Source organism: Crocodylus siamensis, chromosome 5 (assembly GCF_052110815.1).
Source record: "Crocodylus siamensis isolate JL-2025a chromosome 5, ASM5211081v1, whole genome shotgun sequence".
NCBI lineage: Eukaryota > Metazoa > Chordata > Crocodylia > Crocodylidae > Crocodylus > Crocodylus siamensis.
Window position 1 is genome coordinate 96,567,913 of NC_143399.1, and position 25,194 is coordinate 96,593,106.

At 44.6% G+C, this 25,194-nt stretch overlaps 1 protein-coding gene and 1 pseudogene across 5 annotated transcripts in view; one reads left to right on the top strand and one right to left on the bottom strand.

The window, feature by feature from the left end:
- Positions 1-6,734: 6,734 nt before the first annotated feature.
- LOC149864420 (U2 spliceosomal RNA) lies at positions 6,735-6,889 on the bottom strand (annotated as a pseudogene).
- Positions 6,772-25,194, top strand: part of FBXL7 (F-box and leucine rich repeat protein 7) — a 346,631-nt gene continuing 328,208 nt past the window's right edge. For 2 of the 5 annotated variants that reach the window (XM_090049874.1, XM_090049872.1), the window contains exon 1: positions 7,191-7,239. Coding sequence is in view for 1 of the 5 variants with exons in the window: in XM_090049870.1 (XP_089905996.1) it covers positions 7,203-7,239 (37 nt within the window). In the remaining 4 variants the exon portion in view is untranslated. Of the gene's footprint in view, positions 7,240-7,538; positions 7,644-25,194 lie in introns of all 5 variants that reach the window. The other 3 variants (XM_090049871.1, XM_090049870.1, XM_090049873.1) reach the window with 3 other exon arrangements.

Consider the following 25,194-nt stretch of genomic DNA (forward strand, 5'->3'; position numbering starts at 1 on the left):
ACTAAAGGACGGACTGTCTCCCCAAAGGCCGGGATCCAGGGTCTGCAAAATCCTGCCATGCCTAAGAGTGCACGGATTTGCCTCTTATTCTGGGGCCGTGGGAGATCTTGGATCTTGTAAGCATCTGGGTGATAACTTCCTGGTGTCTGCTTTGAGTATATAGCCTAGATACTCCACTTCAGGCTAGCAGTATTGTAGCTTTGAGGGAGACACTTTATGTCCTTGTTCTGCAAGGGCAGAGAGTAACCTTGCAGTGTCTCCTCGACAGCTCTCTGTGCTGTTTGAAGCTAGGAAGAGGTCATCTACATAAACAACCAAAGTGGTCTCTGAGGATAGAGTGACCGCAGATAAATCTTTATGCAGGATTTGTGAAAACAGCATGGGGGATTCCACATACTCTTGGGGTAATCGAGTCCAAGTTAACTGTCTCCTTTTCCAAGTGAAAGCAAACAAGTACTGTGAATCTGGGTGTATGGGAATACTGAAGAAAGCTGCACAGAGGTCGATGACAGTGTAGCAAATCACTGTGGCTGGGATGGTTGTAATAATAGTAGCCGGATTTGGAACTACGGGGTGTCATGGAATAACATAACTGTTAATTGCCCGGAGGTCTTGTACAAACCAGTACACGGGTTTACCATCAGGACGAGGTTTAGGTTTTCTGACTGGAAGGATGGGGGTGTTACAGGGTGAGAGACACTCCTTCAGTATTCCTTGTTCTAAATAGCTAGTCACCAGTGGTTCTAAGCCTTCTTCCGCCTCTTTGGACAGGGGATACTGGGGTACCAATGGGGGTTGACCTGGCTTTGTTTGGATACTGACTAGGGTAGCAGATTTAAGGAGTCCTACTGCTGTGGGGGTCTATCCCCACAGTGATTCAGGCAAAGTTTGGAGATCTTCGGGGAGAGAAGGGCACCCAGACTCATTAAGCATGGCCTGAAAGGCCAAGAGGTTAGTACTGGGACAGCAATTTGGATTCTGTTTAGGCTACACTGCAAGGTGGCATGGAGCTTGCAGAGCAGCTCTCTCCCCAATAAGTTAACAGGTGATCCACTTGAAAGTAAGAAAGCATTCTCAGTTGTTAAGGGTCCAATGGTGACTTTCGTAGGAACACTATAAGGGACGCTAAAGGGCTTTCCTGAGACTCCCACCACCCGTTCAGTTTTTGCTACTCTTAATTTGGCCTGACTTGGGGAAACACCCAGTGAAGAAAGATCTGCGCCAGTATCAATTAAACATTTGTATATCTGACCCTGGACTTCTAGTAATATATGGTTCAGGGGATGGACATTTTAATTTGTGTGAAGTTTCATTAAAATCTCCAAGGTTCATCTCGTGGAAGAGCCCCCCCCTTATGTCAATCCTCAAGTTCAGGCGACTCCTCCAGGTATTGTTGGTAGTGGTCAACTTCGGGCGGGGCAGGCATGCGGGGAGCGTTAAATGGTGCAGGGGTCCCTCATGGGCAGACCGGGCAATCTCGTTTCCAGTGCCCTCTTTGTTTGCAATAATTGCAGGTATCATCTGATTAAGACCCTCTTATTGGTTGGTTGAAGGGTTGGGAAGACCAAGTACGGGGTCTGTCTTGTTCCCGCCCTCTCCCTTGGCCTCGGCCGTAGCCTTGCCAGGGGCGGTGCTTGGAAGTGTTGAGTGAGGGCAGCTGCTAACATATTCACTTCCTTTTGCTTCAGTTTTAATTTTTCTTGCTTCTGGACCTCAGGATGTTGGTCAAAGACATAGGAAGCCAGATTGACTAGCTGGGGAAGTGTTTTGGTGGTCCAATCAGCGTGGTGCTTGGTGATATAATTTTCTTATATCATCAGTTACTTGACCAACAAATGCAGAATTTACGATCATTTGATTGGCAAGGCTGCTGGGGTTGAAATCACCACCGTGTCTATTTATAGTACTCAGGAGTTTTTGACAGTAATCACTCGGGTGTTCATTTGGTCCTTGTTTAATAGCCTGGACTTTGGTCCAGTCTGCTCTTTTTTTTTTTGCCCGCTCTTTTTAGCCCTTCTAAAAGGGATAGTCGGGCATGTTGCAAGCGCAACGGATTATTGCTGCCCTCAGCATTTGGATCCCATCCAGGATCTTGGACTGGCCAATTAGTTCTATTTTGCACGTCTTCTGACACCCACTGATTTCCTTGGTTTATAATCTCTGCTTTCTCCTCTTTGCTGAGAAGAGCATCTAAAAGCTGATTCATATCTGTGCATGTAGGGTTGTGGGTGTTGATTATGGTTTCTATTCTGTGTCTCACTGACTCTGGGTCGTCTCTAAATTTGGGGGTGTTAGTTTGCCACAGGACAAGGTCTTGGGGATTGAACGGGACATGTGTATATGGATATTGGATTCCTTCCTGTGTGGCAATAGGGTACTGACGCAGTGGAGCTAAACGGGCAGGCAGCTGTTTCTTTGTTTGACTTCCCATGTGTGTCGACACAGGGGAAGAACTTCCTGTTTCATTGTTGGAGGAATGTTCACTTGAAGCGGTGGACGTGGGGGTTGGGACTCATCTTCCTTTGACTTAGGGGCAGTTGGAGCATATGGAGGTAGCAAAGTTTCAGAGGGGCTTTTAGGATTAACCTGGAGCAGAGCCAGGTGTCAGGTTTCTTTTTTAGAGGAGCCCAAGTGACTCTTTTTCATTTTGCTTGCAGCATTGGCTCAGATATACCAGTAATTCATCTGACGGGGTTGAGGATCTTCCAGAGATCCTCTGAGGTACCTCAGGGTTTCTTGGTCAAAAGAACCAAGACTGGGCCACTGTCGGCTTGGATCCTTGTAAGTGTATCCAGGCTAGACAGTTGTAGATAGCTGGATCAATTTAAGGTTATTAACCTGACCAGTTCCCGGGATTTTAGCTCAACCAGAAAGGACAATTCCAAGGGGACTTCCCGGTGGGACAGGGACTGACCCCATCTGTCCCATCCTGTCTCCCTTGGCGGGGTGCCCCTTTGCTTTTAAACCAGAATACCAGACCTGATCAGTGCCCCAAACAGGAAAGGGGACTTATCAAAGAGAAGAGATAAGATTAGAAATCGGTTCTCTGTGTGCGAATGGAGACAAAAATTGTGCCACACAGCTTTCCCGGCCCAAGAGGGTAGGACAGACAACACTCTACGGTTGCCTGTGTCACCAGATTGAGGAACCGGGAGAAGACAGGCCTAAGACACAGACAGACAGACAGACAAACAGAGACACAGATAACAAGGAGCCTGAGAATCACCGTACTCAGACGGACACACCATGAAACAAACAATTAATTTGGTGTCTGAGAAGCACCGTACTCAGACTGGGACACTATAAAACAAACAATTAATTTGGTGCCTGAGAATCATTGTACTCAGGGCATATAGCCGACACTCCTACCCTTAAAAGTTTTGGATCACCTTACCTCCGGCTTGGGGCCACCCACTCCCTTGACAAGGACACTGAGGGGAAACTGACCCTCGTTTGCTGGCTGGATGTTATCGTGGGGGTGGTGGCACTGGTCTGGAGAGCTAGGGTCCCATCTGGGTTGCCAGTTTTGTCAGGGAAATTGGCCAGCTACTGCGTAGCACACATACACCGAAGGGTGTGCTCATACACCGAGGAGCACTGGCCACGTCCCGTCTCTGGACTCGTTCCTAGCCACGATCAATTAGGCAGAGAATGAGAGAGTGTCAGCGAGATGATTTATTTCTCTGCAGAGGGGTTACTCAGGGCCTAGTAGACCAAGAGTTCCCCCGATCTGAGTTTGGCAGCACCTTTTACACTAACAGGTCATACATATGCAAATATAGGTATACATAGGCATAAGGCGTATATGCGTGCGCATCTTTGGGGAATTTCTACTAGCTTTGGGGTTTTGTTTTTTTGCTTGCTGTTACAGAGTTACAAAATACACAGAACAAGTTTGCTTACTGTCAGCAAAGGCTATCTTTAAGTTCAACATTAGATCATCTGTTCAGCAAGGGGCCATCTGCTTTTCATGGGTTATATTGTTTTTCTGACACCCTCCCACACTCCCCCTGCACTGTGGGGGTCTTTGTCTGCCCTCCCCCCAGCGGCGGCAGGGGGAGCCGCGGCACCCCCTTGCTGCGGGGGGCGTTTTGGCACCGCGTACCCCCTGCCTGTCTTGCGTACCCCCAGGGATACGCGTACCACAGATTGAGAAACTATGGTGTAGGCTGTAACCAAACTGATGCAGAACTTTTTACAAAAACTGATAGTCTTAAAACAAATATTTCTGTTCCAGAGGAGACTGAGTTTCCACATGTATTAAGAAGCCACTTAAGTCGTGGTTGTGTAAGACAGGCACTCATTTAAGTCATGCAAATAGCACCAGCCCTTTCCCATATCCCAATGACTTCAGCGTATAAAGGTACTGCTTAAATCCAGTCAAGTGGGCTTGCTCTTTCACACAGGAGTAACTTGGAGGCCAGTTTTGGCACCTCACTAGTGTTGGTTACATAGGTCCTCAAAGTGTGTTTGACCTCTGCTCAGTCCTGAGCAGCTTCGTAATGCTGGTTTGGTTGTTACTTGAAGGCCTGGCCTGTAACTCCAGCTTCAAAACTGAACAAATCTAGTTAGATTCAGTGCTGTTTCTAGCACGGGAGTGACAGTGCTTGATATAGGCTAGAAGGGTTTATTCCCAGCTCTGTATATCAAGCAGTTTTCAGATCACCAGATGAGCCTGCTATATGCAGCTTACACTACAAACACACTACAAATGTCAAGTCTGACATTTTCCTCGCTCTCTCAAAGGCCCCAACTATGAGATACCATGATAATAATGGTGGCAGAGAAAGCTTGTGTAGTTAGATGCATCTTCAATACAAGTAAACTTCTATGTCTGTTTCAGAAGAATCAGGTTCTAATAACAGGGAGACAGAATAAGCATTGAATTTCATTGTGACAATCTCCCTATTTATTCCCTTCCCTTCTGCAAATCCCTTCTGCAAATCGTTTCATAGCCACTGACAAAGTAGGGTGTCAGAAGTCCTTTAATCATTTTTGCTGCCCTCTAACCATTTTTGCTGCCTTCTACTGAACTCTTTCCAATTTGTCCACTGGACACACTTCTTCAGATGTGGCCTCCCCTGTGCTGAAGACAGGGGAAGAATTGCTTCCCTGGATATGCTGATAACACTCCTACTCGTGCAGCCCAGTATGCCCCTAGCATTCTTTACAATAAGAGTTGTTGGTTAATAGTTAAGGTTTTAGATAGAGCTAAACGCAGTCCACAGGGCTGTGACATAGGAGACAGAGAGAGAGATTACCAGGAACGGCTAACAGGATTGTTTGAAGAGTTGAACATGAAGAGCCTTAAAAAGGAGAGAACGTCATTAACACTTGTGAAATGAAAAAAGATTAGCAAGAATCATGTAGGTTTTAAAGAGAAGGGTTGGGTCCAGGGAGAATGTAGTTGCACCCCCCTTTGATTCCTGTTCACCCAAAGTTTAAAACCAACTGCCCAACAGTGGCAGCAGCATTCCTAGTTAGGCAGTGCTGATGGAATCAATTGAGTTCATGGCTTCTTATAGTCTACTTGATCTCTTCTAAGCTCTTAATTCCAGGGGCATTAAGGCCCCTCCTCTTTTGAAAGGTCTCGATGGCGCCACCCATCAAGCCAGTTTTCATCTTGCCACTCTGCTATCTGTTAGCTGCTCCTGGGCACACTGCTCTTATTTCACAAGCCTGCGGATGGATTGAATCCATTGCAAGTAAGTTTTTGTTGGGTTTTCTTTGCTTCCATCTTAAACTTAATAACACAGCCAAGGGCATATTAATAAAGCTCCTAGTGTCTTCTGAACAGGAGAAAAATGCATGTTGTGGTCTATGTATGTGAGAGCATGAACAGCTCTAGGACACAGTTCAGATGTGCAGCCCCCTTTTTAACACCCTAGATTCTTCTTCCCTCCCCCCCCAATAAAGAGGGGAATGTGTTCATAGAATGCTATAAAATGGGGGGGGGGGGGCGCTCAGGAGGTCATCTAGTCCAACATCCTGCTCAAATCAAGACCATCCCCAACTACAGTATTCCATCCAAAACTTTGTCTAGGTAGGACTTAAAACCCTCCAAGGATGGAGACTCCACAGCCTCCCTGGGTAACCTGTTCCAGCGCTTTATTACCCACCTGTGAGGAAGTTTTCCCTCATATCTAACCTAAACTTCCCTTTCCTACAACTTGAGACTGTTGCTCCTTGTTCTGTCATCTGCTGCCACTGAGAACAGTCTCACTCCATCCTCTTTGGAGCCCCCCTTCAGAGAGCTGAAGCTGCTATTAAATACCCCCCCACCAGTCTTCTCTTCTGCAAACTAAACAGCCTCTCCTTATAAGCCATGTGCCCCAGCCCTCTCATTTTCACTGTCCACAGCTGGACTCCCTCCAATTTGTCCACATCCCTTCTGTAGTGGGGGGCCCAAAACTGGACACTACTCCAGATGTGGCAAATAGAGGGGAAGAATAATTTCCCTCCATCTGCTGGCAAGGCTCTTGCTAAAGTAGCTTAGGATGCTGTTAGCCTTCTTGGCAGCACATACTGCTGGCTCATACTCAGCTTATTGTTCCCTGTAGCCCCAGGTCCTTTCCTGCAGAGCTGCCTGCCCAGCCAGTCAGGCCCCAGCCTGCATGGCTCGTGGGCCTGTTCTGCCCTCAGAACCGTGAGAGGAACGGGCGCCAGGGGAGCAAAGGGCGAGAACCGGGGCATGGCGCTGCTCCAAGGAGCTCTTTTTTTTTTTTTTTTTCTGCTTTTTTTGCACCGGTCCTGGAAGCACTGCAATACCAGGTCAATGCATGGAGTGGATGGAGCACGCTCCGGTTCCACCACCCAATACCAAAAAGAATCTGCTCAATATAGACCTCCTATGGAGGACATATCAGAGACAATTACCCTGGGGAGCTCGCCTACGTGGTCACGCTGCTTCCCCTGCCAGGTAGTATCCCTTCAGCAAAGGGGCTTGAGGCGCAGCCCGGGCGTGCCGGCCAGGAAGCACTAGCTGCGCCTTTAAAAGGCTGTAGCCCAGCCCAGCCACCCCCACCCGGATCTGGCTGACGTGGGGAGGAGGCGCTTGCAGCGAACAAAAGTGCTGCCTTGTCGCAGCGCAGCAACAAGTGCGTGGGGCGCGGGCGCAGTGGATTACAGCGGGGGCGGCCCCGCCGGGGCGCTGCTCCTTAAACCCCTCGGCTCGGCCATGCGTGGGGCATGACGGCGGCAGGATGGGAGCGAACAATGGCAAGCAGTGCGGCAGCGAGGGTGAGTGCGCGCCTGCCCGCTCTGGGACCGGCCCCGGGCTGACACCAGCTTGGCTGCTCCGCGGCTCCCCCGGGTTTCCTCCCTAACCCGTCCTTGCACGGGCTAGGGGGCCCCCAGGCCCTGTCTCATTCCTGGCAGGGGCCGGGGCACCGCCAGTCGCTGCACCGCCCTGCTCTTCCCTGCCCAGTACTCAGGGCCCTAACGCTGCTGCTTCAGGGCGCCTGGTTGTACTCGGCTTATTTGACCACCCTTGATTTGGGCGGAGAGGGCAACCTCCCCCCCCTCCGCTCTCCTGGCAGGGAGGAGAATGAGACTGCAGCTGGTTCCTCCTTACCTGTTTGGGAGAAATTTTTGCTCCATATGCCCAGCTTGATCTCGGCTCCTTCTCTGCAGCCACGGACTTGGTATGTGACATGATTTTGCATTTTTTACTGGTGAATATCTATCTTGGATGAAATCCAGACTGTTGAGCATGTCTAATTCATTACTAACCACCTTTCATTGTGTAAAGATGAGCTTGGAAGAAGGAGGTGGGAGTTCAGCATGAAGAACCAACTTCAGCCTCACCTGGGGAGGACCAAACAGACCCTGGAGGAGTTAGATGTCAGGTTAGGTGCCTCTGTTGAAGGGGCTGAACCTTTCTGTAGAAGCAGAGGTGAGGCCAGGGATGGCTTGGCACACAATTTTGGTTTAAACTGTCCCAGGTGAAGCAGCTGTTCCTTAACATGCTTTTGTCACTGAAGCTCACGCTGACTTTTAGTGCTGTATCATATCAGGGCCACTGACTGAGCCTGGGCTTTTTGGTTGTGTTGGGAATTAACTCTGAGAGTTCTGTTTGCAGCAGCTGGATGAAAGCAAGCCCGTGGTAGGCTTTTCCAATCATTGCCTGCTTAGGAACATGATTTTGCAAAGCGTTGTGAACAACTTCAGCTAGGTGTCCAGTGTCTTCACTTGAGTCTAGCAGGAATTAAGTGTGCCACATAGGATGAGCCTCTAGTGAAGACAGAAAAATAACTGAAGATAAATCAACTTTATTTTTTTAAGTGTTTGAAGCCATTTCAGTCTTGCCGTTAAGTCTGTCCATGTTTATATAAATGACGCACATGTTATCTAAAAACTAAGAAATGTTTCAATTAAGTTTGCTCTGGTTTTTCATGCAAACTGTTGTGCACTCTTTCCTCCCCTTTGCAGTTCACTCTCCGATCTCAAAATCATTGCATTATGCAGTGTAGCGTATGACGGCTTCCTGTCTGAACAACAAAAATGTTCAACCCCGGGAGAGAGGGAAAGAGACAGTTAATGTTCTCCAGCTGTTATCCCTAAGCTGTACCTCTGCAGTTTCAGTTCAGTGAGATTTTACTGCGTTTGGTTTTAGATGGACAAGGGCTAAATCATCCTCGTAGAAACCTATAGGTCTCAGTGGAGTTGTACCAAGGATGAATTTGGTTTGCATAGTAGATATTGTAAGAGGCTGCTGGAAAGTCAGCTGGTAAAAGGGGGACCAATGGGAAGCTTTCAAAGTTAGCTGTACTCCTGGCCACAACAAAACAATATTTTTGTTTCCCTTTAAATTTTGTAATGATCTTAATTACAGTTAAACCTAATAGATGCCTGACGAGTCACTAGAAGGGTATAAAAGATAACTGTCTTTTGTTTTGGGTTTTTTTTATTGTCCTTTGATCCTTTATGTTCTTTGAGACTTCAGTAAGGATGTGCCAAAGAATACACCTCTCATCCAAAATGTGAGTGAGGATTGTTACAAAGGAAGAAAAAATATAATTTTTGTACTGCTATTTCAGTTCCTTTATTTTACTGCCAGTTGAGGCCTACCTTCAAAGAATCCTAAAAAGTCAGAAACTTAATCAGTCGGTGTTCTGGTTTGTTCTAATGTAGGTTTTAAGTCTCTCATTTTCATCAAAAGAACTCCTAAGAATGGGCTAAATTAATATTACTAAAAGTAGGATGGATGAGGTTTGGATCTCATGCTGGAATGGGCTTGGTTGTTGGTTGAGAACTTGTTCGCTTGGTGTCGCTTACACTATATGTTGCCACATCCTTCAAACTAATCCTGCATTCACCAGGCCTGAATTGCAACAGAAGTCTAGCTTTGTCCTGGCAAATCGGTTGGTACGTTCAGGACTGGGATAGTCTGTGGCTCCCTATGATCTTCATAAGATCTCTTCTGTGAGTGAATTCCCTTTTTTTCCTGTAATTTTCAGGGAACTGAGTGATGACTGACAAGCCCTGGGAACACAAGTGCTAGTGACTCCAAAACCACGAAGCATTAATGACTGCTGTTTGTAGGATGGGTATAAGAATTCTTTCTCCCACAACCCAGTTATTTACATGTCTTATTTACATGCCCATAATTTAAACTTTGGGTTTTATTTGGATCCTTTTAATGTTATACTTCATTTATGTGACTGGATGACCCAGGCCTTGGGAACACAAGTGCTGGGAGCTCCAAAATCACAGAACATCTTGACTGCTCTTTGTAGAATGATTAGAAGGGATTCTTTCTGTCATAGCCCACTTAGTTAAATATTCTATTTACGTGTCCATAACTTGAACCTCAGATTTTGTTTAGATTTTTATCTATATTATAACTTGTTTTCTTTTTTTCCAGAGTTAAATAGTTGTCAGATGCAATACTTTCTGTATTTACTCAAATACAAGAGGACCCTGAATATAAGAAGACCCTCAGTAATTACATTCTATATATGGAAAAATGTATAAACTTGATATAATTTTTCCAGGTATAGAATCTAATTACTGGAGGTTTACCTTGAATTTGTCCCCATCCCACTCCTGCAGCAGGGAAAATTTTAAGTCTGGGGGGTCAAGTTGACCCCTTGCCCCCTGCCCCTCTAAACTTTTTCCCTCTGCATCCCCTTAACCCTCACCCTTATTGTTTGACCCTGCTGTCCCTGAGCACATGGAAATGAAGGAATGAAGGGCAAATTTGAAAATACTGAGCTTGAAATAAATGTAATTTACCATATAGACAACCTATTGCATCAATTCTGGATCAGCTAAGACCATGGGTACTGCATTTTACCTTTGTAGAAGCTGCTACAAGTTTTTAGTACAGGAATTCCTTAAACACAATTTTAAGCAGCACTTGTACAGGATAAAAAGTAAGCTTGATGCTGTTCCAAAGCCAAAGTGTGTGTGTGTGTGTGCTCCAGCTTGTGCCCCCCTCCCCCTCCTTTCAGCAAAGGATCCATTTGCTAATTAGTCCTCCACTCATGACTGGATTCAGATGTTATTGTCCTGTGATCCTCCAAATGTACAGATGAGGAGCAGTGCTGTGCTGTGTGGTTACCATGGCTTGAAATGCTGTTGACTCTGGGGCCCAGTTTAGCAAACCTGGTTTGGCTTTGGCCCTACCCTTCCCTGAGGTAATCTAATCATATGCAACAGGCTGGGGGGGGGGGGAGGAATGACAGAGGAATTCTGGGTGAACTGTTTAGGGCCCCATTTGGTGATGTTTGCCAGACATTTAAGGCTAGTGAAGAGAGAGGAGTCTTTGGAAATGGGAAAGAATGCTGCAGCTCAGCTGCAGGAGTGAAGAGAAAGTTGAAATGTATGCAATGTAGTGGCTTACCATGACTTGAAAAGTTGTTGGCACTGAGGTGGACTGTGTGCAATGGACACTACCATATATTTTATTCACATGGGCTCTATTAACCTGTTATTGTGGAAGGTGCCTGTTGGTATCCTGGACTTCTGGCTAAGATCCAGCATTGCAGTACTTCCAGGCCTGGTGTCAGTTCCCTGTGAAGGAAAAACCCACTCTTTATTTATTTTATTTTGAGTGCTTAAAAAAATGGTGCCCAATGTGGGCCACATGTTTTATAGTCATGCTGAGCGTTGGCTGTATTTAATTCACTTCATGGCTGGTTTCTATGATTGAGCACATGCTGCTTCTGGCAGCAGTTTAATGATAGTCAGTGAATTTTAATGAGATTTCCTTGTATGTATAAGACAAAGGGCATTTTTTTTTCTTATGCTGAATGGGGGGGGGTGGGGAGCACACTTCACTTCTTATGTGGGTAAATATGGTGCTTTGATCAGTTTTGGATATTACTTCAGAAACTAGATGATAATCTATTGCATGAGTCCATAATCTGTCATATTCTTGGGTTTTTAGAGATTGCAGTAAGTTACTAAGACTTATCTAAGGAATGTTTTTCTGTACCAATGAGTGGGTAGGTTTCTGCAGATGCTCAGTGGATAGGTTTCTGCAGATGCTCCATTCAGTATGAAAGGATGAATACATATAAAGTTTAATATATTAAATGACCCCTTTTTTTTCCACAAGGGCCTTTCTGTTGCCTCTTGTGGGATATAATGACACTGGTGTTCAGTGACACAACTGGAATGTAAGGTGTCCAAAGTGAGAGGTGTGAGGGTGACATATATTTCTGCTCCAAGCAACAGTGCACCTTTCCCTTGGCTTCATGCTTGTTTGCTGGATCTCTGTGTTTTTCCTCATGGATAGCGTGTGTGGAGGAGCCTGGGGTTGATACTGAAATAACGTGGTCTTTGCTGGGGTCTCAACAAAACTTAAAAAAAAATCAAGACATGAGTCTGCTGTTCATTAGGGCAGTGGAAAATGGTGCATATATTTGTTGCCTTATATTTTAATAGGAGACATTCTTGGTAACTCAGAAGGTGTAGCAAACCATACTTAATTCCTACCATTACAACCAGAGTCATAAGAGGGCAGTTCTGTACTCTGGCTGGTGGTAGCAGTGGTGGTAGCTGCTAGTTTTATGTCCCTACTGAATCAATCCTTGGGTTGGTGCCCTGGTAACCCCTCTTCCCCCACCTCCCCTTAGTTACTCTGCTTACTTGAAGGACAACAGTTGAGGCTCACCTGCTTACAGCTGAATACTTTGAGAGGCTCACGGAGAATACCAACATCTGCCTCTAGTACCTTGGATCCATGAGAATCCTGGAGACTTTTTTCCATGGCCTCAGTATCACTACTTCATGCCTTTCCAGACACATGTATCTGCAATTTGAACTCTACTGTTTTTGCATCCTGGTACAGTCTTATTTCTCCATCCAAGCTACCAGTCACCTCACTGTGTGTCTTCTTTTCTTGTCTCTCTCTTTTCTTAATGCTGCTTGACTATCTGGAATTACCGTGGGGCATCTCCAGCATGTGGTAGGATGTGAACCTGGAAGAATATTCCACAGTATATTGCAACTCCGTCACATTCCATGCTATCTGGATTGGAGATGAGAGAATGTGACTTCAGTGCCATTTTCAGCTGCTCGTGTTACCTCTTCATACAGGACTCCAAGAAGGTTCTGCTAGAGGCTACAAAACCAGCTTTCTTCTTGCTTTAGTACCACCTTGGATGCTGGTGTTGATACCCCTTCATGCTCCATGAACTCCAACAGCATCAATGTCCTCAAGCTCTTTTCCTCACCTGATACCAAAGCAGTTGTTTTTTTTACCCTGCCAGAAGTGATGCCACACCAGATTCCTGAGGTCTGCAAAAAGATCCACATGTAAAAAGGGCAGATTGACAGGAAGGGAACATAAAGAGTACTCTTGTGCAGCGTCATTTTGTGTTCCTCCAAAAAAACTCTCAAATAGACTGGAATTATAGTAGATGCGTGTACTTCAGCTACAGAGGAGTTATCACATCATATGCATTGATTCCTGTCTTTGGCAACAGATCAGAGAGAAACGACTCTCATATTTTTACACAGACATCCTTTGCCTATTTTACTTCCCTTCATATCACTTTCTGTTTTTGAAAGAGTTGACAAGGACATGCCTTGCATTAATGTAGGACCATTTTAACTACTGCACCCTTTGAAAAGTTTTGTGGTGGCATCTGCAGCAGAGAAGAAATGAGTGGTTTCACTTGGGCCTTCCTTTTATAGAAGAATGTAAGCCAGGTGCTTTTGGCTGGGCATTTTGGCTTGCTAGGTCTTTGTATAACTATTGATCGTGTTCTGCAGCATGCCATAAGCCCAATTTTGGATTCCCTTTCTTAAGGAGGAGAAGGAAGCAGATGAGTTCTACCTAATTGCTGGGCCCACTCTCTAAAAGCAACCTGTGATGCCTTGTTTCCTTGCAGCAGACTTCCAAAGCTTCAGTTGGAATATTGATGAACACTCCCTGATTACTACTTTGTGGATTAACATTCTGCTCTACTACCCAGTTTGAGAGTGGTATCACATCTTGCTCCACTCTACTCTCCATTGTCATTCTAGTGTAACACTGCTTAGGTGTGGACACACAGAGAACTTTGTATGAATGGGTTACCAGTAGCTGTTCAAGTGAATTCATACCACTTCTGCATTCATATCGCCCATTACCTTTCCTCTCATAGAACTTCAGGGCTTCACTGTTAGGAGAAGATTGGTGGTAGAGGAAGAGGAGATGCTTATATGATGCGGTCTTTCCCTATTAAGATCACTTTTGCACCCATGCTGCATACCACTTTCTTCACAGTATTGTCCAAAATATCCACAAATTTAACTGTAGTTTGCTGGTGAAAATTCAAATTCAAATTATGAAATCCTATTGCTTGGTTGGGATGGACTAGAAGTTGCAGGTTACCTTTGTTCCGTGAGTGCGTCATACCTTGGTTTTTTTTTTTTTTAAGACTGTTGGATGCTGTTCTGTATTTGGGAATACTTGCATGCTTCAGACTGAGCCTAAGCAAGCAGAATTATACAGTTGACTCCTTAATAAAACCTCAGAATTGGTTCTTAGGAGTTGACTTCTGCAGTCTTACTTTCATGAAGAGTGTCCACTGAGGTATACAGATTCATTAGGTGGGTAAGAATTATTTGTACATGTACTCTTTCAGAGGATTGGACCTCATGGTAGAAATGTAAAGTTATGCTAACAGGAATGTGAAACCATTGGGCGTTTGGACACGCCACAGGGGTTTACCTCAGTGTAATTCTCCGTAAATTGAAGCGGTGAGTCTTTAAAAACACCACTTCAATTTAGGGTGAAGTAAACCCCCGTGGCACGTACACAAGGATTGGGCCTGATCCTTACCTGCCTCTTCTGCAGTTGGGAGGGGAGAGTGAGCTGCCGGTAGGCTGAGCAGTCCCTGATCTTTGTTGTGGGGTTGGGGGGGAGTGCCTGGTGCTTCCCTCTGCAGTGGCGGTACCCCCAGGCAGCACCTGGCCTGACTGGTCCCGAAAGGCACCGCAGCTGCAGAGGGAAGCACTGGGCCCCTGCGCAGCTTAGGCAGGCAGATTCCGGGGGTGGGGGGGAAGATAAGGCTTGCTGCTTTTTGCACTTCTTTTTCCTTCAGTGGAGCCTGCCTGCACAGGCTGCCACTGGGCTGCCTCCACAGCCCCCCAAGATGGAGCCCAGTGCTTCCCTTCACAGCAAACTAAGCCACCTCAGAGATGTTTTATTTTGCTGTGTTCCAGAGTCATTTCATGCACATTACGCCTCTGACACGTGCAAACAGGTGCACCGTTAAAGCGGTGCCAAGGGCATTAAGCTGTTTTAAAGGCCAATTTTGTGGCATGTACAAATGGCCATTGCCACTATTTCAGTCCCTTGGTCTGAACGAAGCCTTTATCCTATCTGCCAGTGGTTCTGTGCTTAAATCAAGGAAAAGAGCTTGAACGGAGAATTTTTTTGCTGCTGAAAAGCACAGAGAAGTCAGACAGGTTTCTGTGCACCATCACATGCACCTAAAGTTTTCATCTTAATAGTGTTTTGCTAAAATATGATGTTTTAGGGGAAAATACCATCTAAAATTTGCAGAAAATTAATACAACCCTCCTCCTTGGCCCAACCCCAAGGTCAAGATCCTGAATTAAATTGGGCTGGAGGCAAGAAAGCTCAGACAATTTAAAATGTGCTGTCCCACTTCCTTGAGCAAATATCCTATAAATAAACTAGCTATCTTTTTCATTAATGAGAAACTTTCGTGTCCTGAAAGAAAACATGAACAAGCCTTAATATTCTGAGAAGAAAGCAACTTCTGCACCGTTATGAAAGGTGACAGTTGGAAGAGCATTATGGTCATCTACAAGTATGTGAGCACCATATATGGGGGTTTGCATAACATCTGGTAGGAAACAAGAATTCTTATATTTAAGGGCCTACTGAATTAATGATGTCATGATTTTCATGAAGACTGTGAAATTGGGGGGCTCAACAATTTTGGCAGGCTCACTGGTGGGGGGGGAAAAAACCCAACCCACTGAAAATAAAATGCTGACTCTCTCTGGGTGTCTGTAGCTTCTGTGGCCTGACTGCGGCCTGCCAGGGGAGGGGGAAGAGGTGCTGCTGGCTTGAAGAGCTGACAGCAAGATGGCTGTTGCCCCTCACCACTGAATGGCTGAGGGGGCTGCTTTTCATGCCTCCTCTCTTGCAACCAATCAGTGGTGAGGGATGGAGCTGTATGACAAACAGCCCTTGCAACCAATTGGCAGTGAAGGGCGGGACCACAAGGGGCTCCTTGGCCAATCAGAGATGTGGGGCTGCTGCACTCAACGCACAAAAGTGGTTTTTGGCTTCAGAATATGCTGGCCGCCTCCTCAAGTTAGGTAGGCTCCTGACTTATATTGCAGCTCTTTTTTGTTTTTGCTTTGTTTTCTTTGGGGAGTGTGGGGGGATTCTCCTGAGTTAGCACAAAAATGTTTGCTTTGCAGGATCAGGTCCAAAGAGAAAAGCTTTGGGTTAAAAACATCTAGCAGTGTACAGCTAGCATTTACATCTTATGAAAATAAAGGTTGGGAATGTGAGGCACTGTGGCATTTCAGGCAGGCTGTTTAATGTCTAACTTATTTGAAAAGAACTAGTTCTGTCCAGATTGGCAAACTGGAATGTTTGTGTGGCTCATTTTGAATCAAATTATTTTGCTTTTGTTTTCTTTCCAAAAGAGATTTTTTTGGGGCCAAATTTGAGCCTGTTATGGAAATATTTTTTGCTTTTAGTGAAGTTTGGGGGGGTTGGTGACCTTTCAAATGGAAGATTCCTGGCCCAACTGTATGTGGGTTTTGTAATTTAAAATGTATGATAAGCGATCAAAAAACTTCTACATTTGATATAGTTACTAAGTAATATCTTCCAAAAATATTTTTGAAGTCTTTTGTATTAGAGATGTAGCAGTTGCTACCTTTTCTTAAAGGTTTACTTTTATTAAGAATTGTATTTTTTGATCAGCTTAATCACTTTTCAGAAGCAATGTAAATGCCATGCATGAAAGCTGATGTAGAAAGCGTAGTTCATCTATATAAGATGTGATATAGAAGCTGAAAGAATGACATTGGAAATGTCTAGTTATTCTATTTAAATGATCAGCTTAAATAAGACCTGGGAATAAGTTGGTCCCCCAACAAAATTCCTGAACTCGTACGAATATGCGTTCGTGGGGAGGAACAAGTTAGCTCTAATTATGCCACTTTATCATTTTGATTGCTAGCACTTGTCTAAAGTGATTGCTTCTGTAGATATTCTGCCCTTAAGCTGATGGGTCTTTCTTCCTAGCACAAGCCTTTCAGCATGTGACATACTTGGAATCAGCTGGAGAACCTCATGGTTCTTAAAGAACAAGGCATTTAATGATTAGTACATTTCTTGAAGTAATGGAGGCTGCTTTCCAATTTGTTTTGTCATACTGGAATCTTAATTGTGATTTAGTTCAGACGGCTTTGTAATGCACAGTGTTTAAAGAATGAGATATGGTCAAGAAACATACAGCTGTATAGCAAAGAAAGAACTAATCCACACCCATTTTGTGGCTTTATTCTGTAACATAACTACACAGATTCATTCTTCTGTACATCTCGAGTTTTAGGTTACCTTCATTGATTCCTAGCTTCACTACCTTTTTGTTCTAAAAACTAGTGTAGCTCAGGGGAGGAGCTGGTAGTGTTTCTTCAGTGTTTAGTTAAACAAATGGTTCAGAGGTAATTCACGAAGTGGAAAGAACCCAGCCTGATGCTCCTAGCTAGGATAATGTGATGACAACTTTTGTGAGGGAGCAAGGAAAATCTTGTGTTGAGAAGTACTCTGATATTTCCCTGGTGCTTTCCATAAATCTGGAGCCTCCATTCTGTGTTGTTTTCATAGATCACCATGAAAGGAGCTTTTATGACAACTGGAAGCTTTTATAATTGGATCTAAGAAGTAATGGGACAATGTCCCATTATTTGTATGAATGATGAGCATGGATTCAGAATTGGCTACAGGGATTTCACTCTAATATCAAAGATGGACCAATACCAAGGCTATGCAGAGAAAATTCTAGGTTGAATTGGGAGAAGTTAATTCTCCATTTTTGTGGTAGTTTTTATTTTTAGAAAATAGTAAATAATCTTTTCAGGAAATTCTGAATTAAACAAGGTTAGAGGGTATGTATGTGCTTGTTGGGGGTAGAGTTGGTAACTTTTTTTATATACAATTTTAATGAAGCTTGTTAATCAGGAGTATTTCTTACAATGATGGTAATGAAGACTGAAGTAGATTTCACTGCCTTGCTAAATTAGGAGAAACTCATTAGGGAATAATGTAGTTTGGAGGGATTTAAAATTGAGTACTGTGTACAGTCATTGTAAGCATTGCTTGTCCTTAAGTATGCAACATCTTCCAGGAATGCACACAAGTAAGCAGTTTTACTCTGTGAGTGGATATACATGCTGTGAGGCAATCTCTAACGGCTCAAACTATTACATATAATCCTATTTATGTAACCCAGGCAAACATTGTCCAGTGGTGACTCTCCTGTAGGGAAACCCATGGGAATGTACCCTGTTTGGAATATTCTCTGAAGTGACCCTTGCAGCAGTTTCTAGTCAACTAAATGGAAAGGCTAAACTCCCCCTAAAATCTAAAGAAAGGAAAGGCTAGCAGCTGTATGTGAGCTGTACATTGCTCTATTGCTTCTGTCCTGGTAATGGAGTTCCCTGGTAACTTGCCTGCCTCATGGCACTGTTTTTTGAATGCTGGTTTTCTTAGGATCGGTTGTGTTCCATGTATGAAAAACAGATTCACGGACTGTGACATGCCTTTCTTTTTTTAAATCTTATTTACTAACACTATGTTCTCCTATTGACTCAGTCTGTTCTTTCTAGTCTTTTCCTGCATTTGCGTCTCTTAGAGCTTATATAGAGGGCTGTTCGTGGGAAGGAGCCAGTGCAATGTAAGCCACTGGATCGTCCTATTAAGGCAGGATAGAGCATCTGTGTGCCAAGAATCTTCTCTCCATGGATACTGAGAAGGCAACGAGAATATAAGTATCTTTTGGTCTGTACTGATCACAGAAACCGTGACATCTTCCTACTAGGAGCTCTGATGTGAAATTCTAACCTGTGCCATGCAGCGTGCACTGTAGCAGAACAACATTCAGCTTAAGTTGAATTTGTTCAGATTTTGCACTGGGTTTTATAGCAAGGGTGCATCTTGGTCTGTGTGTGCTTGGTTGGGATATCAGGAAGATGTTTTACAAAGTTTGACCTGATTTTAAATCTGAGTGGGTTGTCTTTTTATTCCTGAACCAGTGAAATTAAGTTTGTAGGGATGGCCCCCTGTAATGTGGTAGAATAGTCCTCAACTTGTTATGTAGCATAGACAAACAGCATTTTGCAACTCTTCTTCCCATTTGCAACTCTCCTGGCTGAGAGGACACCTTAATACCATATACCCCCCAAATAAGACATGCAACTTTTGTTTTTGGGGGCAGAATGAAGGAAAAAAAGATTTTTCTGGAGTTACAACTGCATAGCGCAAGGACAGAGCTAATATTCAGCTCACTCACTCTCCTTTGCAGCTTACTCAAAAGTAGGAAACCCTAGTTGCTGCAGAGGACTGGTCTCCATGGGTGGATCTACAACTTTGAAAAGAGCTAAAAAGGGTCTCTAGGGCTGTGTAATAGAAAAGGAGCAGCTCTCAGACAGCAAACTTGCCTTTTAAAGGTTAGCTTGATTAATGAAACATCAACACCATTAAAGAAGAGAGACAAGGGTTAACACCCCGAGTGAAGACCAGTGAGCCATTAAGTCCCTTAGCTGCCTGAATAGAAATGGTACTAGTTCTACCAGGTGGAGCAGAATCAAAGTGGGGTGCTTAAATTACAGGCAGAAAATCAGCTTCCTTGCTTAAGATGCATACCCAAATTTGGGAGGTCTTTTCCCTTTTTCTCTTCTTCTTTTCTCTCCTTTTTTGTGGGGGGCAGGGGAGGGAAATATGTGTGTAATATCTAAGTACTGTATTCTTTTAGTAAATCTCCCCGTGATTTTGGAGCAATGTGTATGTGGCAAAATGCCTTGCCAGCATCTTCCCAGACCTATCTTTGGGTTTCTTCTTGCTGTTGTTCTGTTACCTGTCTGTCAGTTTAGTTACCATGGTCACTGCAGTGGGCAGGCAGCCCTCCCCCCCCATTTGTTTCATGTAACCCTGAGTTGTAACCTGAGCTGGAAACATTCCTGAGGGAGGGGTTCCTGCTTCTGGGACTGTGAGAAACCACAGGTAGCCAAGGTGAGAACTCCCCCTCTCTGTTGTTTTGCCATTGACCTCATGGCATGGGGTAGGGGCTTTACTCTGCTAGGTGACCAGTGTTGCTTTTTAAACTGATTGGTTGACATTCAACAACATCTGTCTGATTGGACCTGGAAGGTGAGGTCAATTGAAAGCACCAAGCGTCAGCCAATGGGGCTGCTTCTGGTGGGAACTTAGTGATGAGGTCATGACAGGGATGTATGGGGTCCCTTCTTCCTGGAAGGGACAGAGCCATCTTAGAGGGCTGTTTTTGGCAGAGCCATCCTGGAAAGCAGGGAGTGGGCATCCATACTGGAGCCCTAAGGCTCCTGGGCAGAGAGGAAGAGCAGCTGAATGCTGCACCCCTCTCCCAGTCTCTCTTGAAACTGGACACCAGAAGAAACTGCCTGCCTCCAGAGGAAAGCAGCCAGCCTCTGGATGATACTTGTGAGTAAGCTACTTGATATCTATCTAGATATGTAGCTTGGAGTACAGCAGTTGTGTGATCAATGGCTGCCTAGTCACACTGTTTGCTTTAAGGTTATTCTTTGATATTGCTGTATCCTGTACCCTACTCCATGTAATCAGTAAAGTTCTCCTTTGTTCAAAGCATGGTGAACTGGCTAGGAGAGGGAGAGGGGCCACTGATGCCCTTGATCCGGCTGAAGGGAGACCACTATTTGTGCTCCAGGCCAAGGGAAGCACCCCAGGTTCTTGCAGTGGGTCGAGCACCTTTAAAGTCTACGAGGCCTGTGTATCCCAGGGGACACAGGGCCGCAGACAGACTGAGATTCCTAGGTGGTGGGAGCGATAACCCCAGACCTGTGGGTGTACTCTGGGAAGGTGGTCAGCTGGATGTGAGGTGCCCCAGGGAGGCACTCAGAGTCTGGTAGGTGGTTGGGCACAGTGAGGTGGGTGGCTCAGTGCAGGCATGCCCTCTGCTGGCCTGCCACAGTGCACTATGTGTATGTTTGTTTTAGATGGATAATCAACATGGAGACAATTATAACAATTGTGGAATGGTTGGTTGGTTGTTTGGGTTTTTTTGTGAGGATCATCAGAGCCCCTTCCTGCAAGGGCTGTCTCAGGCCCTGATAGTGCAAGTTATCATGCAGAGCTCTTAAATTACAAACTACATACTGACAACTATATGGACTACAATGGATCTCTGTGTAGTGTCAGAGATCTGGCGTAGCACATCTGTTTTTTGGTTTGGAGTCTGGAAGTGAGTTATTACAACAACTTGAATGTGGAGACAGATGGTATAGTGGCAATTTTTTAAATAAAGAGGAGAGTCATGCAGTTGAATTGTAGGGACAATGTTAAATCTTTGTTGCAGTACTGTATGTGGTAATATTATACCTAACCACACTGAGTATTCCAGGAAATTAATGGTATGCTGTACTGGTAAATTCTTCTAAAGAACTTTATTGGGGAAAAGAAAGAAACAGGAAGCTTTCTCTTGTTCTTGCGTCTGAAACCGGAAATACCCGTCTCCAACTACATAAATTTGTCATATTAACATCTTAAATCATGTGACATTTTATCTTCTCTGGGGCTCATGGAGAAGTAATTTATGCTGGGAGTTAACGTGAAATTCTACAAAAATTAAGGAACATCTACAAGCATGCCCTTGGTCTCTGGACTCTCATGTTTACAAGGCCAGTATGAAATAATCAAAAGGGTTAAGAAATGAGGAGACATGTACAGGCATACCTCGTTTTATTGAGCTTCGCTTTATTGTGCTTCGCAGATATTGCGGTTTTTTACAAATTGAAGGTTTGTGGCAACCCTGCGTCAAGCAAGTCCATCGGCGCCATTTTTCCAACAGCATTTGCTCACTTCGTGTCTCTGTCACATTTTGGTAATTCTTGCAATATTTCAAACTTTTTCATTATTATTATATTTGTTATGGTGATCTGTGATCTTTTGAAAGAAGTTCTACTGTGGGTAAAATGCAATCAAACAGCATCGCATGCTACAGAGAAATCTTTCGTGAAAGGAAGAGTCAATTGATGCGGCAAACTTCATTGTTGTCTTATTTTAAGAAATTGCCACAGCCACCCCAACCTTCAGCAACCATCACCTTGATCAGTCAGCAGTCATCAACATTGAGGCAAGACCCTCCACCAGAAAAAAGATTACGACTCGCTGAAGGCTCAGATGATGGTTAGCGTTTTTTAGCAATAAAGTATTTTTTAATTAAGGTATGTACATTTTTTTTTAGACATAATGCTATTGCACTCTTAATAGACTATAGTATAGTGTAAACATAACTTTTATATGCACTGGGAAACCAAAAAATTTGTGTGACTCGCTTTATTGCGATGGTCTGGAACCGAACCCGCAATGTCTCCGAGGTATGCCTGTATAGCTGTGTGTAAAACAAAACAAAAAAACCCCACATGTTTGGCTCTTCTTTTTTCTGGTTAAACAACAAATGTCTGGGATTTTGCTCTGCCTCTGCTCATCATCAAAGTTTTTCCTGCCACTTCCCAGCTTGCCGTAGCAAGGAGCTCCCTGGGACTGGGGAGAGTCAGCGGGGGCGATTGCAGGCAGGGGCATTGTGTCTGCATGCATGCCCCAGCAGCTGCATGCAGGTAAGTCTGTGGGAAGTGGGGGTTGGAAGGCTAGGGCTTAGGGACTGTCCAGGGGGGTGGTGTGCGTGTGTGTGTTTGGGGGGGAAGGAGTGGTACCTGCTGGCACTGAGGGAAGCTGTCTGGGCACCAGAGCTGCAGCAGAGCAGGGAGGTGCCTGCCCCTCCAGTGGGGGAAGGGACTGGGGGGTTCTTCAGGGGCAACAGGAAGCTGTGTGGACAGCAGGACTGGGGTGGCAGGGGGCTGCAGATTGGGTGTGAGGGGCACTGGCAGGATTGTGGGGGCTGTGGCTTGGGAGTGAGAGGCACTGGGGGGGCAGGGGACTGTGGGCCAGGAGTGCAGGACATAGGCAGGGCCAGGGAGCTGTAGGTTGGCAGTGGGGGGCACCAAGATGGTCTGGGGGGTGGTGTACTGTGGGTTGGGAGTGGGGGGCACCAGGATGGTCTGAGGGGTGGTGTACTGTGGTTTGGGAGTGAGGGGCAGCAGTAGGGCTGGGGGGACTGTGGCTTGGGAGTGAGGAGCAGGCACAGGGCATGAGCATATTTGGTACTCCCCACTCCCTCCTCCTGAAAGGTGTCCTGTTTTTTGAAACTGGAAATATGGTAACCCTAACTAAATAGAAAAGATAAGGAAATGTGCTACCTAATGGGGAATTTTTTCACCTCTGCTTCCTATAATTGCCTAGTATCTTAGACTGGGTCTGAGGCCTAATTAGTGCCATATCTTTGAAAAATTGGGCTGGAAGGGGGACTCCAGGTATGTCTCTGTGATGGTAGCTTTTCTCTTCTTTTGAATCAAGAAGATGGACACTAGCTTTTAGGTTCTGAAATGTCTAATGTAATTATATTGTGCAATATATTGCAGCGTTTTATACTGTGCATGATGTCTGTTTGAACTGCAAAGGCTTTAAATCAGTGCCTTAAGGATGGCTTCCTGAGGATGGGGAGCTGGCATCTAAAGGCGGTTCTATTACAGCTGCAGCATGACCTAGCATGAGACTCTCCAACAGCTGTCCAGTAGTGTTTGTCATAATTTCTTTTTCTGTTTTCCCGGAGACTGTATTGCTTTCTTGTCTCTTTCTGTAGCAGTGAAAAGGAAGTGCCTGGATGGGTATCCAGTGCACTTTGGGATTGCAGGTGTTCATTAAATACATGTCCTTCCTGATACTACTGAAAACAAGCTTTTATATTAAATATTTTCTTGAGATTGGGATGTTTAGCAGATGCAGGCAGTAGAACCTCATTGTGGTGTGTTGCTGTAGCTCAAACACATGAGGTAAGATACAAGAGATGATATCCTCTATTGGACCAATTACATTAGTTGGGACAGAATAGATGCAGACAAGCTTTTGGGTCTCCCAGTACGCTTCCTCAAGTTCTGCAAAAACTAAAAGTATAGTATGATTGGAATCGGTGGAACCAGTGTCACCCACTGTGCTCCAGAAGCTTGTGTGTTCAGAAGTTTGAAAGATGCTACAGATGAAACATCCTTAAAATTGTTTAAAGCTTGCTAAATCAGATTGGCTTCAACTCCTCTCTTTCTCTCTCTCTCTGAAACAGATATGAAATTGAGTTTTTATTGGCACTCCCCTAGCACATTCGAAATAAGTTGCTTATGGCTCTGGAGTAATGCAGTTATTTGTACTCTATGCACCACTATATGTCTATATGCACCACTGAGTAGTCTGTACAGAGAACGCTTATGACAAGATGCATGTATGATCTGGTAAACAATTACAGTATCAAGGTGATTATAAAGCATAATCTTTAAGAATTCATAATCCTCCCCAAAACTGATGGCTTATAAAGATTGAGTTGGGTTTTAATTCAGCACCAGAAGTTAACAGAAGTCTGAATGGAACAGCAGCTTGTCAGAGGAAGTGCAAGTTAGTAGAAAGACTAGCTTCTCTGTTCTGTAAAGTGATCTCCCTGGATACCTAAATCATTACAGTACTGTGATTACTTTTTTTTTTTCCAAGTGAAATCTGGCTTGACAGAGCAGAGAAAGCTGGTCTGTTTTTGTTACACATGTTCCCTTGGGAATGTACAGTACATGCATTTCCATCTTTTAAGAGCTGAACTGGAATGGTTGTAGATGTTGAGGTAAAACTGCATCACTGTTCCTCCATTTGGTAGGGTATATGCACATGGAAATGAGCTACCCCTCTTCTTATAAAAGCTAAATACAAATATGCGGGTAATAAAGAAGTCATGCAAAACAAGCACTACACTTTCTCCTTTTTGGTTTTCCAGCTTTTCTTTTGCCAAAAGTGACTTTCTAGAGCAATGTGTCATCCTTCTCAGGGCAAAATCTACTTCACAGCAATATAATATTTCTTATTTAATTCCCTAAGTGAGGAACAAAGACACCAGAAAGTGAGGCTAATTCGTAAGCCTTCAGATGGGTTGAATCCAAACCAGAACAAGTATAACTAGACTAGCTTTTCAAAGACAGCTGTGCCACTACCAGTTACTTTGCATAAAAAACCCCACTAATAGAACAGGCCTGGTTTGTCTTTGCTGTGTTCCAAAACTTATGGCTTAGGTCTGTGTGCTAGGCCAACAAAAGGTGGGAGCTCTTCAGTAGCTGGATATTCTGTTCCCAGGAAGGTGGTGGGGAAGACGCAGCTTTGCTTGGATTTATGATGAACTGTGCTGCTAATTGACTTGTTTCTCACCGTAGATGTGTAGAAAGAAAGACTCCTGTAAAGGCAGGAGGAAATGAGAGAGGACAAATGTATGAACTCCAAATTTCAATGTGTGTATGTATGTGTTGGATGAAGAGGGAATCCTAAGTGGAATAGTTTTTTGCCCTTCAGATCTGGACTTATTTTACAAACCTAGAGAATAGCCAAAATATATCTGTGTGAAATGT